The sequence below is a fragment of the Hemibagrus wyckioides genome, linkage group LG10 (assembly GCF_019097595.1).
Source record: "Hemibagrus wyckioides isolate EC202008001 linkage group LG10, SWU_Hwy_1.0, whole genome shotgun sequence".
NCBI classification, from domain to species: domain Eukaryota; kingdom Metazoa; phylum Chordata; class Actinopteri; order Siluriformes; family Bagridae; genus Hemibagrus; species Hemibagrus wyckioides.
Genome location: NC_080719.1, coordinates 22,847,601 through 22,867,786, shown reverse-complemented (window position 1 = coordinate 22,867,786; position 20,186 = coordinate 22,847,601). Strand labels below are relative to the sequence as shown.

General features: G+C 40.4%; 1 protein-coding gene across 2 annotated transcripts in view; it reads right to left on the bottom strand.

Annotated features, from left to right (window-relative positions):
• LOC131360075 (protein kinase C-binding protein NELL1-like) overlaps positions 1 to 20,186 on the bottom strand; it is a 226,175-nt gene that overhangs the window by 18,188 nt on the left and 187,801 nt on the right. For both annotated transcript variants that reach the window (XM_058400149.1, XM_058400150.1), the window contains exon 15: positions 3,409 to 3,504. In XM_058400149.1, coding sequence (XP_058256132.1) covers positions 3,409 to 3,504 — 96 coding nt within the window. The remainder of the gene's footprint in view (positions 1 to 3,408; positions 3,505 to 20,186) is intronic.

Here is a 20,186-nt window from a genome sequence, read left to right as displayed (position 1 = left end):
TAGGAAAGTGTGGGATAGGATAGGATAGGATAGGAAAGTGTGGGATAGGATAGGATAGGATAGGATAGGAAAGTGTGGGATAGGATAGGATAGGATAGGATAGGATAGGATAGGACAGGATAGGATAGGATAGGAAAGTGTGGGATAGGATAGGATAGGACAGGAAGGTATGGGATAGGATAGGATTGTCAGGAACTTGATTCAGTATAAACTTCATTTTCTTTAAATGATTCCTTTATAAAGGTGCTATTTAAAATACACTCATCCCCTTGAGCAAGGCCCTCAGTCGCTCAGTTGAATAGAATGAGAAAAAATGTAAGTGGATAAGGGTGTCAGAAATGTAAGTGTTGGTGATCAAAGCTCAAGTGGTTAAGGCTCTTCGTTGTTGATTGGAGAACCAGGGTTCAAGCCCCACCGCTGTCAATCTGCCACTGTTGGGCAGTTGAGCAAGGCCCTTAACCCTCTCTGCTCTGGGGTGCTATATCATAGCTGCCCCTGCACTCTGACCCCAACTTTCTGAGCTGGGATATGCAGAGAAAAGAATTCCACTGTGCTGTAATGTATGTGTGAAATAAAAAAAGGCTGACCTGCTGGATGATCGGCTTGAGATACGTCGTGATGTTTTTAAAAAGAAGCGCTTAAATTGAGCTTTTTAATATTCATAACTAAGGCTATAAAACACATATGCAAACATTAGTAGTACTGAATATATATAAAGAGAGAGAGAGAGAGAGAGAGAGAGAGAGAGAGATTAAAAGACAATAAGGTCTCTTGGCAGGAGGCTAACAGATGAAGTGTGTAAACTCCATTTGCTATCAGACACTTCATAGTGTGCACTAAGATACAAATCTGCTGCTTTCATCACAGCAGAGGAGACAGATGGAGAAGCTGCCTCACTTGCAGAATGTGCATTTACACACTGAAGGCCTTCATGTGTCTGAATCTCTGCCAGCAGGCCTGCAGGGAGGAAGCTCATTACCGGGATGACGTTTTTCATTTGCGGCGTACAAGCAGCGACTATGTCTTTTTTTTTTCCTTTCGCAAACTGTAGTGCTCCAACCGCCTCGGTTCCCTCGCTAGGACATAATCGAGTGTGTATGATCCTCCACATCACACACACACACACACACACACACGACACACACACACATGACACACCAGCTGTGAGATTATGAAAAATTACAGAGAGCATTCATGTGTTTTTTAGGATGAGGGACTAGAGCAGGATGAGCAGAGGAATTAAAGTGTCTGATGGAAACAGAGGGAGAGGCTACACTAAACACTACACAAGTCCGACAAAACCTTACTGAAGTTTAATTATTCTAAAACATGTGAGTAAAAAAACATGGCCACTGTATGCTAATCAGCTATTCGTTTACAAAACACACAGTTACTAACAATGTAACAACAACAACAAAAACACAATTACTAAGAGTAGATTGTGATTTAATGGAATTGTTGTGTTGAACTCGCAGTATTCACGTCAGAGTGCTCGCTCTGAGCCTCTATCATTAAACTTGCAAGAGAAAAAAACATCCCATAATATTAGAACTTCTATCTGTTCTAAACTCCTCATAAGACCACTGACTTGTGGAGCATCTGGAAACCATAGCAACAGATGAAGACACAGAGTTTTGCTTTCGACAAGTGTGAAGCTGCACAACCTGCCTTCAGGTTTCAGACAGATAAAGAACACACAACTTACACAAACAACAAAACACATTACACAATTAACAACAATGTAACAACAACAACAACAAAACATCACAATTACTAACAGTGTAACAGCAAAACACCACCACAACAACACAATTCCTAATGGTGCAACAACACAACATCATATAATTCCTAACATTGTAACAACAAAACACACAATTCTTAACAATATAACAACAACAACAACACACAATTACTAACAATGTAACAACAACAACAACAACAAAGCACACAATTCCTAATGGTGTAACAACACAACATCACACAATTACTAACAATGTAACAACAACAACAACACATCAAACTAATTCCTAACAGCAGATTGTGATTTGATGGAATTGTTGTGAATTGTTGTGTTTGATGAAACATCTCTGATGAAATCGAGACATTATCTAAAAGCCCCAAGCCGAAAAGTGATCTTTCACCAAAGGAAGTGGAAAATAAAGGGTTGCTGTGATTCTGAACTTATTGATGCATTAAAGAACAGTTTTATTTGTTTTATTTTTTATTCTGACTGTATTCACAGCTGAAAGACTCCGCAGTCAGAATGAGACCTGATGCATTCCCGTGTTTCAGGATCAGTGAAAATGGCTGAAAAACCAGCAAATAAAAAGTCACCGGTGTCATTGTTGAGGCAAACGACTTGGTTGAAAGGAAACTTTCAGACAGGTGAAGCTCCACAGAGAGAAAACACAAGAGACAACAAACACACAACTAAACCGCTGCCTGACTGAAAGGAATCAGACCAAACTCAGCGTTACTGCAGCAGAACGATCACAACAGATTAGCATTAGAAAAGACTTCAGAGACGCTAAAGACCGGCACAGGAGAAAAAAAACGTCTTCCAAAGACAAACTGAAGAGAATGAGGCACACGGCCAGCACCTTGAGAAAATCCAGTTAGACTGGAACACGATCAAAGCTCTCTACATCTCGTCAACACGCGACGGCAGCTAAAGCTAAAGCGCTAACCTGAGACAGACAAGTTTCTCTCGATGCTGAGGGCGTCGACGGTTTCCTGAAACCCTTCATAACTCACATAGTACGTAAAATCATTCAGAAATTCATGAGTGACCCGTTTATTTTGAAGTATTTTGGTGTTCAGAGCTAGCATGTAGCATGTGGACCTACCTAAAAAAAAAACAACATAGTCGCCTCAAATCTCTTTAGATAACTAACTCTGGCCTAACCCAGAGAGAGCGGGATCCTCTGGAGGATGGAACTGACCTTAAAGAAGCTAAGGACTAGGTAGCTAAGTAAGAAACTTCAGGCTAATCCATGATAAGATGCTAGCTTGCTATTTAACAACAGCTTGTTGAATTTAAAGCTAATCGCTGCTCAGGTCAGTTAGGTTGTTCATAGCATAATGAGCTCATTATTCAGACACTGAGCAGCTAAAAGATATGTGGATAATTTTTTTTTAAAAGCTATTCAACGATATATAAAACTAGTGGATTTTCCTGTCATGTCTAGATTATGCTAGCTAAGGATAACAGCTAGCGAGCTACAGAAAGCAGATTATTACAGTGCTTCCTGAGCAGAACTTTCACAAATGCTTAACTTTCCTGGGTGAGGGAAGATGCTGAGGAAGCCCAAATGATAAGATGTAATAGTAATAATAATAATAATAATAATAATAATAATAATAATAATAATAATAATAATAATGATGATGTAAAGAGAAAATGTTTACCCGTGTCACAGAGGCGTCCAGTGAAGCCTGAAGGACACACACATGTGTTGGGAGACGCACAGGTTCCTCCGTTGAGACAGACGTCCTTACAAACCGCTGCAGAGAGGAAACAGACATAAGGAAGTCAGACTGCAGTGTTATACAGAGAGACAGAGAGAGAGAGAGAGAGAGAGAGAGAGAGAGAAAGACAGAGAGAGAGAGAGAGAGACAGAGAGAGAGACAGAGAGAGAGACAGAGAGAGAGACAGAGAGAGAGAAGAGAAATTCAGCTGAAAGGACAGAAACTTTCATGTAAATTAAATTTGTGGTCTTGGAGCAGTTGTCACCCTGCGCAGGAACAGCAATAAACATTTAATCATCCAGCATCTGTTCTAGAAAACCTCCATTATGTTCCTTTTTTCAGGGTGAATGTTTTTTCTTCATGATGAATATTTTCCTGATCATTTAACCCCCGAAACCTCCACTTCCTCCTGTCTCTCTTTCTCTGAAACCAGGTGTTTGGTTTGGGGAGAAAAAAAAAAGAGGAACGTTTACCACTATTTCTCTTTAATCACTAATCCCAGAATGTCTACCACTATTACTCGCCTATTACTAATCCCATCATGCTGTTACTTGCTTATTATTAACCTATCATGGCTACCTCTGTTACTCTTTAATTACTAATCCCATCATATCTTCCGCTGTTATTCTTTAATTACTAATCCCATCATATCTTCTGCAGTTACTCGCTTATTACTAATCCCATCATATCTTCTGCAGTTACTCGCTTATTACTAATCCCATCACGTCTACAACATTTACTATTTAATTACTAATCCCATCATGTCTACTTCTGTTACTCTTTAATCACTAATCCCACCCTGTCTACTGCTGTTACTCTAATTACTAATCCCATCATGTCTACTGCTGTTACTCTTTAATTACTAATCCCATCATGTCTACTGCTGCTACTCTTTAATTACTAATCCCATCATGTCTATCACTGTTACGCACCTATTACTAATCCCATCATGTCTACTGCTGTTACACGCTTATTACTAATCTCATCATGTCTACTGCTGTTACACGCTTATTACTAATCCCATCATGTCTACTGCTGTTACACGCTTATTACTAATCTCATAATGTGTAGCAGTGCTTTTGTAATGCATGCCTTAATAATCCCGTGCTCTGCAGTGAGTGTTGCCTGCTCATGTTCTGTATTATATCCTGAAACACTTCTTCTGTTGTTTTATCTTCTGTTTACATTTTCACAAGTTCACAATCCAAATCTATTCCTTGGAATAAAATAATCAGCAATAAAGTTCAATTTATTCTTTAACGAGATCTTTGTGAGAAACAACAGGAAGCCATAACATTTGCGTAGCGCTAACGATTCTGATACACACAAATCATTACTGATGTGGAGGAAAAAAATAAAAAATACAGTAAATATTAAGAGAAGACAGAACTGAGAAAGAGAACTCGAGTGATGTGGATTTCTGTATTTATGATGATTTATTAACTATTTCCTGTCTCTCTGTCACGGGAGCAGTGATGCGCCAGATGGTCGTTAGCGCAGACGAAGCAGCAGAACGAAACCCTCCAGAAGAGAAATCGCAATACTGAGTAAACGTGAGAGGAACAGAAACCTGGAACAGAGCAAACTCTCTGGATTTACACACTTCTAAAATCCCAACCATAAACAATGCTCTGCACTGCATCTGGAAAAAAATTAAACACCCCACAATAATTCATATTTTCCATCAACACAACAGGAAGTGACTGATCATTACCTTCTAATAAAAATAAAACAGTATTTCCTCTTAATCATATTTTACCGACTCATGAATAAAATGCATCATTACATCAAATGGAAATGTACCAATACTTTTGAAACCTGTGATTTGAAGGAAAAAAACAATTCTTTCCTTAGAAAAAATAAATAAATAAAACATCTGTAGGGGTTCAGCTCAAATCTTATTATCACTTGTAATCATTTTTATTTATATTTATTCATGAATGGTGCCAATAATTATAGACACAGTACATATATATATATAGTATAACAGGTTAACAGGTATGAAATTCTGACTGAACAAGAAGATATTATCCATCCATTTTCTATACCCGCTTTATTCCTAATTAGGGTCACAGGGGTCCACCCTGGACAGGTCACCAGTTCATCAGAGGGCCATGGAGAACATGCAAACTCCTCACAAAAAGGCCCCTGTTTGAACCTGGGATTCGAACCCAGGACCTTCTTGTAAATATTAGCAGCCAGGATGAGGGAGGAGAAGTAAGGGGAAATGTTTGATAGGCATTCGTCCATTTGTCTATTTATTTTTTTAAGATTTAGTGTTATTGGAGGAAATTAAGTGATGAATTCATGCCGTGTGGGTGTGTGTGTGTTTGTGTGTGTGTGTGTGTGCGTGTGTGTAGTGTGAAGTGTTTACTCTTCAGAGAAATGTTTAGTAATGATTCAATCTGCAGGAAATTAGAACGTTTCAACTGTACAGCGCTACACGCGAGCGTCCAGTTGTTGACTGCGGTGACACTGTGGACTATAACACTGAAGCCTGATGGGACGGCACCACTCGAGTGCTGCTGTAATGAGGAAATTATCTGAGGTCGTTTTATTCTCTTTCTCTCCCTGATTAAAAAGTGAATGCTGTGATTACTGCGTGACAAATTGCTGCAGGACTGACAGAGCCTTTTTTTTTTAACACCGATTTTCCACATGCTGATGTTCAGACAATGACGGTGCAAATCAAATGGGGGGGTTGGGGGATAAAGATGTCAAGGAGAAGGAAGATGTACGGGACACACAGGGAAGTTCTACGGATTTGTGTTTGGGAAAGAGCTGCAGGAGGATTTGTCCTCCCTGTGTGCTTTCTACTGGGTTCATGTCGGAGTCTGATCTGGTGACTGGATAAAGAGTCAGATACTCTGATCACTGCTCCTGCCGTCCATCTGTAACAATTATTAACAAGCTTCTTTTCAGAAACTCAAGCTATACTGTTTTTCTGTCATTTCATCCTTAGACAGCAAGAGAACATTTTGTCCTCAAAGTTAATGTGTTAGAAGCAGGAAAAATGGACAAGCTTAAGGATTTGAGCGATACTGCACCGTGCCACAGAGCAAAAATGGTTCAGGAATAGTTTAATGAGAACAACAACCAGTTTGAGGTGTTGACTTGGCCTCAAAATCCCCAGATCTCAATCCAATCCAGCATCTGTGGGATGTGCTGGACAAACAATTCCCATCCATGGAGGCACCACCTCGCAACCTACAGGACTCAAAGCTGCTAACATCTTGGTGCCAGATATCACAGCACACCTTCAGGGATCTAGTGGAGTCCATGCCTCGAAGGGTCAGGGCTGTTTTGGCAACAAAAGGGGGACCAACACAATATTAGGCAGGTGGTCATAATGTTATGCCTGATCAGTGTATAGTCTTCTTTTAATAAAAACACATGATGATGATGATGATGATGAAGAATGCTATTAATAAAGCCTTTCTCCACATTTGCACATCTCATTTAAGCTTTTATTAGTCTTTCTACCCTCACAGACAGTATCAAGCCAAGGTGAGAGTGTGGAGAAGCGGATCATTATGCCGTATTAAACAGAGCACCGGAACCCAGCCGAGGACGGAACCCACTCAAATCACACATCACAGTCCAGTGTGTGAAGAACACAAATGACTCACAGCCTGAAAGGGATCAGAGTTAGAGACAAACAAAGGAGGAGATGCCAAAAAATAATGGATGAGCTCCGCATCAAGCGACCGCTCAGGCATTTTAAATGGGATAAATGAACAGGAGTCTGTGAAGATTTATAGTCAAGGTGGAGAAAATGCTCTTTTGTGATAATGCTCCTTAGAACTTTTTTAAGTGTGTTACAAAAAACAAATAAAGAAAACAGGGCTTATATGCTGACTACAGTCTTTATAAACTTTACCGAATCCTGCAATACTATTGCTACTGCAACTCCTACTACAAATATTACTACTACTAATACTACTAATAATAACATTACTGCTACTACTATTACTACAACTATTAATAATAATAACATTACTCTACATTACTATTACTACTACAAATATTATTACTCCTCCTCCTCCTACTACTATTACTACTACAAATATTATTACTCCTCCTCCTCCTCCTACTAATAATAACATTACTCCTCCTCCTTCTACTATTACTACTACAAATATTATTACTGCTCCTCCTACTAATAATAATATTACTCCTCCTCCTTCTACTATTACTACTACAAATATTATTACTCCTCCTCCTACTAATAATAACATTACTCCTCCTCCTCCTCTTCCCCCTTCTACTACTATTACTCCTCCTCCTACTACTACTAATAACATTACTTCTCCTCCTTCTACTACTACTCCTACTACTTTACATCTCCACCTCCTCCTCCTTCTCCTCCTCCTACTACTAATAATGATAACATTACTCCTCCTCCTCCTACTATAATAACATTACTCCCCCCCTAATAATAATATAACTCCTCCTCCTCTTCCTAATACTAATAACATTACTCCTCCTTTTCCTCCTCCTCCTACTAATATTACTCCTCCTCTTCCTCCTCCTACTACTACTAATAATATTATTCCTCCTCCTCTTCCTCCTCCTCCTCCTCCTACTAATATTACTCCTCCTCCTCCACATCCTCCTCCTACTACTATTACTAATAATAAGAATATTACTACTATCACTAATATTACTACAATTATTATATGGTGTTAAGTACTATTATAAATATTATTACATATTAGTTTCAATACTAAATATTAGTTAAATAATACTATTAATGCATTTCCTTATAAATATGTTTTATTAATAGTTTGTGGCATTGATCATCATTAGCAGATAGCTATATTATACTATTGTATGAATTGTTACTAATAATGACAATATGCTAATTGAACAGTATTACTAGTATAATAGTAGACTAGTAACTAGTATAACTGCTAGATCATTTGTAGTGAAGGAAAGTGAGAATTAGTATAAAATTTATATCATTTTATATATTTTTTCATGAGTAAGTTGTAGATTATATAGACATGAGGGCCTGATTAGGTTATCTGAACTTGTTTCTTCACTTTAAAACAAGATTTTAAAAACGAAACTTAGAGAAATCTGTTATCTTGACTGCTGGTGAATTGAAACACAGCTTATACATTATTCAAGTTGAGTTTACCCAGGTGTTTAAGGCAGCAGGTGAAGTCACGTCTTAGAGGGTAAACACAACACACACACACACACACAATACAGAAATCTAGTATTCTGCAACACTCATGTACTACATAAAGCAGAGCAAAGACACAAAAATACAGTACTAGTGTGGGGCACTGGTGGCTCAGTGGTGGGTTTCTCGCCTACCATGCAGAAAGCAGCTGAAAGAACAACAACAACAACTCTACAGTAATAGTCTAAGGTAAAGTAAGGTGTAGCAGTACGTGTGTGAATGAAAGGGAGGGAAGTGAAACAGTAAGATTACAGGGTGAAGAGTTGAAGAAGGTACAGGAGTTTAAATACTTGGGGTCAACAGTCCAGAGTAATGGAGAGTGTGGGAAAGAGGTAAAGAAGCGAGTGCAGGCGGGTTGGAATGGGTGGAGAAAGCTGTCGGGAGTTCTGTGTGATAGAAAAATTTCAGTGAGAATCAAGGGAGAGGTGTACAAGAGTGGTGAGACCGGCCATGATGTATGATTTAGAGGCAGTGCCACTGAGGAAGAGACAGGAGTCAGAGCTGGAGGTAGCAGAGCTGAAGATGTCGAGGTTCTCTTTGGGAGTGACACGGTTGGACAGGATTAGGAACGAGTACATCAGAGGGACAGCTCATGTTGGACGTTTGGGAGACAAAGTTAGGGAGGCCAGATTAAGATGGTTTGGACATGTTCAGAGGAGGGAGAGTGAGAGAATGTTAGACATGGAGCTGCCAGGCAGGAGGCAAAGAGGAAGGACAAAGAGGAGGTATATGGATGGAATAAATGAGGATATGAAGCTAGTGGTGTAAGAGCTGAGGATGCAGAAGATAGGGCTTCACTGTGGAGACCACTGAAGGGGAAAGGCAAAAGAAGAAGAAGAAGCACTTTTAACAATGGACCTTGACTCAAAGCAGCTTAACACAAAAAGTATAGTACAAAAAGTTCAAGATTAATATAAGACTTATATTTAAATTTATTTGTATTAATCAGTAGTCCCTAATGAGCAAGCCCTGAGGTGAATGTGGCGAGGAAAAAATCCCTTAGATGGTAAGAGAAAGAAACTTTGAGAAACCAGACTCAAAAGGGAACCTCATCATCATTTGACCCCCCCTCCAACCCGGACACTCACTTCCACATTCTAAATTGCACTACTGTTCATTCAAACTCAGACTTCTGTACACAATACTTATCTCATTCTAGATTGTGTACATACCTCACATCTGTATACATGTTTGGACAGTCACTTTCACTTTTTACATTCTATTGCACCACTTCTCATGCAAGTCACTTTATACAGTATTTATTTAACTTATTCTAGCTCTTTTCTAAAATTGTGTACATTTGTACTGACATTTCATACCTGTGTATATGTTCGCACCTGACACCAAGACAAATTCCTAGTACTGTAAAGTGCTCTTTGCTGACCCTTTGCTGTACCTGGCAATAAAACATTTTCTGATTTCTGATTTGGGTGACATCAGTGAGGTCATTTGTACAGTCATATACAGTCAGTTGGAGTTGTGTAACTCTTAATTGTAATAGTCACAGATATTCAAACATTTGGTCTTTTATAGCTCAAGCACTGTGCTGACGGAGCAGATCAGGAGGGTTCAGGGGTAAAGGTGGGTGGTAAACTTCTCTCACACAGCATTTTAGTGATGCTGATAAACGAAGACCTGCAGGCGTCCATGTTTGCTCTTTACACATCCTCTTAAACCAACCAAGATAATGATATCTAATAATCTGCTCCTTCTCTCTCTCTCTCTCTCTCTCTCTCTCTCTCTCTCTCTCTTCACCAGAGAATCTCTTGCTGTCCTTCAGTGGATAATTTCAGTTGAATACTGGAGATCTGTAGCTGAAAACACACAATGGTCCTCAAGATTCTTTAACACACTCAATACGCTTTGTCTTTACACTAGACATTTATAAGAGTTTCTCTCTACTCCATGTTACCCAGAATCTCTCAAGGTTTCTTCTTCATGCCATCTCAGTCAGGTTTTTCTTATTTTCCCTGAGCAAAGAGTGTTAGTCTCATTAATTAATGACTTGCTCACCTCACTGAACTCTTCACTGGCCTCAATTTGGAGCCTGTTTTTTTTTTTTTCTTTTTTCTAGTAATAAACCACACACACTGAAATAAACTACAATTAGCAGGGAATGAATTTAGCCATAGGTCACGTTGTGGAACGTCTCACTGCAACCTCCAATCAGCTCTGATTAACCTGATTTCTAATCAATCAGCTTATAACCCTGTTCGCTCCTGTTTCAGAGCGATTCAGCATTATTTACATTATTTATTTTCGCTGCTTCATCTGTATGACGAGCTGCTTTGGGAGAAACTCCTCTCAATTTTTATACGTTGTAATTTTAGATTTCAGTGAGGAAAAAGTTCTGACAAGATTGATTTTTATTTGGTTTCGTTTTTTATTTTACTAAAACCTGCTGTTTTGTAGACTTGTTTTCATTGTACATGCATCTGGAGTGGTTACAGATGTTACTGGAATTGATTGGAACTGGTGTCTAAGGCCCGATGAGACAAAAATATATCTTGTAGGCAAAAAACATGAAGGTATAAAGTTATTTTTAGTGTAGAAAGAAGGATAGATATACAGAAAAGAGCTTAATCCTCCCTGTTATGTATGTTGCAAGCCTGTGTTTCCCAAATACCAAATACCCTGGGAACCTTGTTAGGTCACGTAGCATCATGGACTCCATGAAGCAATTTAAATGAAAATCTGGCTGCTTTGCAACTAGATTATGGTTGAATCTTCCAGCAAGGATAATGATACACCATAAAAAACGGTTTACTGATGATAGCAGTAAGCTTTTGGCATGAGAGGCATAGCCCTGTCATCTAAACCCAGCTGAAAATCTGTGTGGAGCTGTACAGCAGATGACTGAGGATCCTGGAGGATCTGGAGAGAAGGACAAGGAAAAACGTGTAAAGCTTCACACACAGTGAGCGAAGCTCAGGAGATGATGTGTGGTATTGCTAATTATGAATATTACACTCGTGATGAGATGTTTATAACACGAATAGGAGCACTGTGATATTAAACACATTTATCAGCTGCACTAAAAAGGCAACCTAAATTTTATGAACCAGATCACATTACTGATTCCATGGTTTCACCTCCCTGACAGACACACCAACACACCATTAATAAACAATAATAACAATAATAATAATTAACTCCTCGTTTTCTTTACAACACAGCAGCATCTCTGATCACATGCAAGAGCTGGAGCCTTACAATTCATATGGAACAGCAAGATTTTACACAAAAATTATATTAGCTAGCACTAATAATAATATTACTACTAATACTACTAATAATAACATTACTCCTCCTCCTCCTCCTCCTAATACTACTAATAATATTATGATTACTAACACTACTAATAATACCATTACTCCTTCTCCTTTTACTAATAGTACTAATAATAACATTACTCCTCCTCCTACTACTAATACTAGATCTAATAATAATATTCCTACTACTAATACTTATATCATTAGTCCTCCTCCTCCTCCTCCTCCTACTAATAGTGCTACTACTAATATACCTACTACCATACTGCTAATAATAACATTTCTCCTATTCCTACTACTCCTACTACTACTAGTACTAGTAATATTCCTAGTCCTCCTCCTCTTCCTAGTACTAGTAACACTACTACTACTACTACTAATAATAATATTACTCCTCATTCTACTACTAGTACTACCAGTACTAGTAATATTATTACTACTACTATTACTAATAATATCATTACTCCTCCTCCTCCTCCTACTACTAGTACTAATAATAATATTCCTACTACTGATACTACTAATAATATCCTACTCCTCCTACTACTAGTAATACTAATACTATACTATACTAATACAATACTAATGATACTATACCTTCTATTAATACTACTACTAATAGCATTACTCCTCCTCCTACTAGAACTAATAATAATATTCCTACTACTACTGCTGCTACTACTACTACTACTATTACTACTACTAATATTCCTACTATTAATACTACTAATAATATTACTGCTACTACTACTAGCCTTAAGCCCTTATAATTCATATGGAACGGCTGGATTTTACACAACAGACACAACATTAATATTTTAAATGTTTGAACAATAATGTAACCCAGCTCATGTGTCAGGATTTAAACCTATTTTAAATCGCCTTTTCATGCCTGCATTTTTATTATGAAGTGAAATGTATTCAAATTAGTTTGAAAGCTATTGTAGCCTGAAGTGTCTCTGATTTTCTTTGTCTTTGAGGTGATGTTTCCTCTTAGCACTAAACTACATTTACAGTAAATTTATCCACAGGGAAATCAGTTTGTCTGGTTCCTCTTTAAAGGAATCATGACATATTTTTCTTTTTTTTGTCACCAGCCCTAGTAAACACACAGGAATCGTTTCAGGATATATGACTGTCTCCTAAAACCAGACTGATAAGGGCTCGAGACAGAATGTGCCATTAGAAAGATTAAAAATCTGATCTGCGATAGTTAGACCTGAGAAAGAAGAGATTAGGTTTATTTAGCAAAGCATTAGACGCAACACAGTGTAAGAAAATATGGAGTATTAGACACACACACACACACACTGATCAGGCACAACATTATGACCACCTGCCTAATATTGTGTTGGGCCCCCTCTGCTGCCAAAACAGCCCTGACCCGTCGAGGTCTGGACTCCACTAAATCCCTGAAGGTGTGCTGTGGTATCTGGCACCAAGATGTTAGCAGCAGATCCTTTAAATTCTGTAAGTTGCGAGGTGGGTCCTCCATGGATCAGACTTGTTTGTCCAGCACATTCCACAGATGTTGGACTGGATTGAGATCTGAGGAATTTGAAGGCCAAGTCAACACCTCAAACTGGTTGTTGTGGTCATCAAACCATTCCTGAACCATTTCTGCTTTGTGGCATGGTGCATTATCCTGCTGAAAGAGGCCACAGCCATCAGGGAATACTGTTTCCATGAAAGGGTGTACATGGTCTACAACAATGCTTAGGTAGGTGGTACGTGTCAAAGTAACATCCACATGGATGCAGGACCCAAGGTTTCCCAGCAGAACATTGTCCAAAGCATGACACTGCCTCCACCGGCTCGCCTTCTTCCCATAGTGCATCCTGGTGCCATGTGTTCCCCAGGTAAGAGATGCACAGGCACCCGGCCATCCACGTGATGTAAAAGAAAACGTGATTCATCAGACCAGGCCACCTTCTTCCATTGCTTCGTGGTCCAGTTCTGATGCTCACATGCCCAATGTTGTCACTTTCAGTGTTGCACAGGGGTCAGCATGGGCACCCTGACTGGTCTGCAGCTATGCAGATACGCAACAAACTGTCATGCACTGTGTATTCTGACCCCTTTCTATCAGAACCAGCATTAACTTCTTTAATGCTGTTCGATCGGATCACACGGGCCAGCCTTCGCTTCCCACATGCATCAGTGAGCCTTGGCCGCCCATGACCCTATCACCAGTTCACCACTGTTCCTTCCAGTGATTAGTACCTACCAAAATTGCACCAAGGAAGATCAACCAGAGAACCAGTGCCAAAAAAATAACCCAACATTCAGAAAGCAAGTGGGAATAAAACTGTACACACTTCCTCCTTCCACACTCACTCCTTCCAAGAGTGTAATTAGCAGCCAGGTGTAAATAATGAAAAGCACAAGATTAGTCCATCAACTATAAGTGTGTCTACCTCTGTGAAAGCTGAGCTTGTCAAGTTTGGTGTTCTGGAGCACTCAGTGTGTGTGTCTACATCAGGCCGAAAAGAAACCATGCATTCAGAGAAGCAGGACTACTCAGAAAGGGTCACAAGGCCATCTCCATACAATCTGAGATGACCATTCTACAGTCAGAAAGAGGTTTACAAAACCATCAGCAAATTCATTTCAAAGTCAGACAGTTTAATGACCATGTGACCTACAGGCCTCTCTAAGCACAGTAAATGCTAATGTTCATCACACAGCACCAAGAAAAGAATGACCACGTATAGCTTTTATAGAATAGTGATGAGAAAAAAAGGCTTGTCTCTCCAAAAAGAAAATGGAGCGTGAATTACTTTTGTAATATTGCATAAGAAAATTTCTGGAAAATTATCCTTTGGATGGATGAGACCTAAGTGGAGATGTTTGGTCATCATGCTCAGCACCATGTTTGGTGAAAACTTAACACAGTGAGCCACCACAAACACCTCATACTAACTGTCTAGCATGGAGGTGAAGGGCTGATGATTTGGTCTTGTTTTGCAGCCACATGACCTGGGAAACCTGCAGGAATGAACTCCACTTCTTCTGGAGTCAAGTGTGAGGCCTGTATCTGTCCAGCAGCTACAGCTGGGCTAAACTCAGGTCATCCAGCAGGACCAAGATATCGCACACCGCATCAAATCAACATCTGAATGGCAAAAGAAAATCCACTGAGTAAGACCACAACCCCAGTGAGATGCTGCGATCTTAAGAGAGCTGAGAATAAACAAAACCCCTCAATCGTTGAAACAATATTGTAAGGAAACATGGATGAACAGAACAGAATGATGTGAGGCTGAATAACTCCTACGGAAACTCTTTCTAAATGTGATTCTACATGTTACTGAGTTATAAAGTGAAATTATTTTCTCCTCCTGCCCCCTTTCTCCTCCAGACATCGAGGCAGTGTGAGCTTTACTTTTATGGATTTTTGTGGGCGTCACCAAATGTAAATCAGCTGTGATAGTGACAGCCCCTTCTGTATTCTAGGCATAAAATCATGGATTTCTCCAGAAAAAACATAGATATGGTTAATTGTGTGAGCTTAGAAGGAGTTTTAACACACACACACACGCACACACACACCCACACACCAATGTCATTGATGATAATCTTAACTAAACTGAATTGTGCTACCTTAATTAGATGAAGGCAGTCCTGGTGACTCGGTAGTGCTTGTGTGTAAAGTTATTAGCAGCAACGTCTCAGCTGAAAGGATGCGCACACACACACACACACACACACACACACACACACACTGGAGTGCCTAAAATCCGATTTAAAGTGGGAGATAAGGGATTTCCAGGGTGTTTTGTAAATTGACTGTCGCTCCACAATTACAATCGCTGCAGGCTCACAGCCGCGTTCTTTTCCTCATCGTAGACAATTCATACCCAGATTTATACATAAATTTATAACAACTCCAACAACAGCAAAACCTCCACAGCTGAGGAATTTGTTCACACTGTGTCGTCTTTATCCGAGGTGATTAAATATTGTGACGTTGGAGCTCATGCTGCCTCCCACTCGCAGCCTAAACACACGCCGACTGCAGACCAGGTGCTGAAAGGACAGCGCCACTTCAGCACCCCCACATTATGGACAGCAGCCGAACACATGGCTGGAAGGCGGGTGTGGCAGAAAGACTGGCGGCTGGCGGCCAATCGGACCGGGCTGCAATGACTCACCCTCAGTGAGAATCAGTTGTCTGAACTGAATAAAGCCGCTATAAATAACAACATTATAAAAGAGAACTTTTTCCACTTCCTCGAGTCTCCTGCATGTCTGTGTGAGAATATATAATGACTAAAGTACTATAGGAGCAGGGTCAGATTTCCTGACGTTCATGGATGAATTCCAGGAAGTTAGCAGGACATCTGTAGTATTTCTGATCCATTTCCAGGAGATCTGTGATCACAGAGATAATGATCAGCTCCATTGCTATAAGGTCACATGACCATATGTATTACGTATATAAGCTTTACATGTGCTACAAGCTGAATGAATTTCCTTAGCGTTGTTTTTATTGATCAGAGATTTAAATTAGCATGACACAATAACCGAGTCCGAGCGAAATATGATTATCGTCTGAGCAGCAGGATTTTACTCGCTCAACACATCCAGCGTTTACAGTCGAGTGCCCATAACAACACATCATTAGGTAGCTGAAATTCTAGCAATTTCTTCGCAAATGTCAATCTCACACACACACACACACAAACACACATGGTCTGTCAGAGACATTACTCATTGTGTCATGCCCATGTTAGTCCTGATTACGTTGCCTAAAAGTCCCGAAAGAAACAGAGTACAGAGTCTTCTCCTCGGGGAAGTGACAGGATGTGGACATAAAGAGTTGGCGTGTTGTCATCGTTACCAAACGTGTAGCTTCTCGAGAAGCGCTAAATGGCTGATTTGTCCATAAATCACACCCGAACATGACAGTTTCTGTGTTGCTTGTGTACTTCTGTTCTCTCTGTAGTCCCTGAAACTGTCTCTCACACACACACACACACACTTTCTCTTCCTGCGTTAGGTGATCGATCTGCTGTGAAATGAACTGTTCTGCTTTCAGGATGATCGTTTCATGGACCGATGCTGATGCTGCTGACTTACACACCATCTGTCTCTCTCTCTCTCTCTCTCTCTCTCTCTCTCTCTCTCTCACGCTCTCTCTCTCTCTCATGCTCTTGCTCTCTCAAAACAAAGCACTTAACACCACTTTAGCAGTTCTATATTCCAGAAGTGTTAACAATAAACAAAAGTTCAGAATGTTGTGGGCTTGTCCGATTAGCATAATGATTGACAGCGGTGTCTCCACGGCAACGTTTAGAACTACAGTATACTATTGGCTTTTCAGTGTGCCATGTGTTCAATAGTTGTACATGTAGACACACACGCACACGCACACACACACACACACACACACAGATATTACTGCTGCTGCTCCAGTCATGGACCAGAGACTTCACATTCAGACTCCAACACCAGATCTGTGAAGGCTTTTTAAGGGATTTTTCCCAGTAAGAATCTACAGCAGATTTAAATCCCTGAACCAGTTTAGATATTTACACTGCAGCTGTGCAGAGTCAGAACAGTGGGTTTAGTGCAGCCACGGCAACCAAACAGATCAGACCTTTAAAGGTAAAGAGCAATACCACATGTGCATCTTCAACTGGATTGTGATTTAAACTTCAAAACACAACTACAACAAACATCCTCCCTCACACACACACACACACAAACACACACACACACACCAATCACATACATCAACACACACACACAAACACATCCACATGCCCACGCACACATACACACATACACATGCCCAATCACATATATCAACTCACACACACAAACACACACACACTAAATCACATATATCAACTCACACACACACACGCCCAATCACATACATCAACACACACACAAACACATCCACGCATGCACACACATACACTCAGCCACACCCCACTCACATACACCAACACACTTGTCCACACACTCACACACAAACGTCCACTCACATACACACCCAGTCACAAACACACACACACGCTCACTCACATACACCAACACACACACACAGACTCACCCACACATACACTCTCCCACATGCCCCAACATACCCCAACACTCACACACACACACACGCTCCAACACACACTCACACACATACACACACACACGCCACTCACATACACCAACACATTTGTCCACTTACATACACACACACATATACACACACACACACACACATGCCCAATCACATATATCAACTCACACACACACATACACATACACGCCACTCACATACACCAAAACATTCCTCCACTTACACACACACACACACATATACAGTGATTAGATTACTTTATATAATTTTATAGATTCTTATTTCTCAAGGCCTTTCAACTCATTTCAGATGAAACCGAGTCTACCCAGTGGACATCTGGTAGCATGTGCAGTGATACAGACCTAAATAAGATGATCCAGAGAAACAAACACACACACACACTCACACACCAGTGCGTTTAGATGAAACATTGCAGAAAAACAAACAAACAAACAAACAAACCCACTTCCTGTCTTTGAAGAGTTTATTGACATTTATAAATTGCAGACAGTAGGACCGGGGACATGCAGTAACACTGGGGAAAGGTCAGTGTTGATTATATTTGAGGAAAAAAACGAAGCTCTGAAGGTCAGCACTCACCAGCACAGAGGGGCTTCATTTATAGATATTTATATATTTATATTGTATACAGTAGTCTACAGGAGAGTAAGTGTGTGTGTGCTACATTTTGAGAAAATGCACAAGGACATTGTGTTCGTGTTTCACTCTGCACACACACACTCTCAGCTGGAAGAGTCTTCCTTCTTCCTGTTTATCCTTTCGTAATTTTTTTGTCTGTCGATTCATCTTACTTAACGGGATGAGTTTATTTTGTTATTTAGTGAGAAACTGATTCATTTTTCATTTGTTTATTCATGTCTCCAGCTGCAATATTATTGGAATTAAATTCTGCTGCTGCTCTGCTGTAGAGACTGTGACATGTTTATTACGTGGAACAGGAAATGCAGCGCTACCAGCTGTGGCCTGAAGGACTAACAATTATTACTCCAGGCTTGAGTTAAAATACGTTTTGTTGGAATCCAAAATCATTCTCAGATCTAATTTGGGAAGAGGACGAGACATACAAATAAAGTTTATGGATTACACGTTTACAATAAACTGAAGGATCGCAGGTGTCCTTTCATTCGGCCTGGACAAATGTCCCAAAAAACCCCAAAACAATATATATACACTAAATTGCCAAAAGTATTCGCTCACCTGCCTTGACTCGCATATGAACTTAAGTGACATCTCATTCCTAATCCATAGGGTTCAATATGACGTCTGTCCACCCTTTGCAGCTATAACAGCTTCAACTCTTCTGGGAAGGCTGTCCACAAGGTTTAGGAGTGTGTTTATGGGAATTTTTGACCATTCTTCCAGAAGCGCATTTGTGAGGTCACACACTGATGTTGGACGAGAAGGCCTGGCTCTCAGTCTCCGCTCTAATTCATCCCAAAGGTGTTCTATCAGGTTGAGGTCAGGACTCTGTGCAGGCCAGTCAAGTTCATCCACACCAGACTCTGTCATCCATGTCTTTATGGACCTTGCTTTGTGCACTGGTGCACAGTCATGTTGGAAGAGGAAGGGGCCAGCTCCAAACTGTTCCCACAAAGTTGGGAGCATGGAATTGTCCAAAATGTCTTGGTATGCTGAAGCATTCAGAGTTCCTTTCACTGGAACTAAGGGGCCAAGCCCAGCTCCTGAAAAACAACCCCACACCATAATCCCCCCTCCACCAAACTTTACACTTGGCACAATGCAGTCAGACAAGTACCGTTCTCCTGGCAACCGCCAAACCCAGACTCGTCCATCAGATTGCCAGATGGAGAAGTGCGATTCGTCACTCCAGAGAACGCGTCTCCACTGCTCTAGAGTCCAGTGGCGGCGTGCTTTACACCACTGCATCCGACGCTTTGCATTGCACTTGGTGATGTATGGCTTGGATGCAGCTGCTCGGCCATGGAAACCCATTCCATGAAGCTCTCTGCGCACTGTTCTTGAGCTAATCTGAAGGCCACATGAAGTTTGGAGGTCTGTAGCGATTGACTCTGCAGAAAGTTGGCGACCTCTTCGCACTATGCGCCTCAGCATCCGCTGACCCCGCTCCGTCAGTTTACGTGGCCTACCACTTCGTGGCTGAGTTGCTGTCGTTCCCAAACACTTCCAT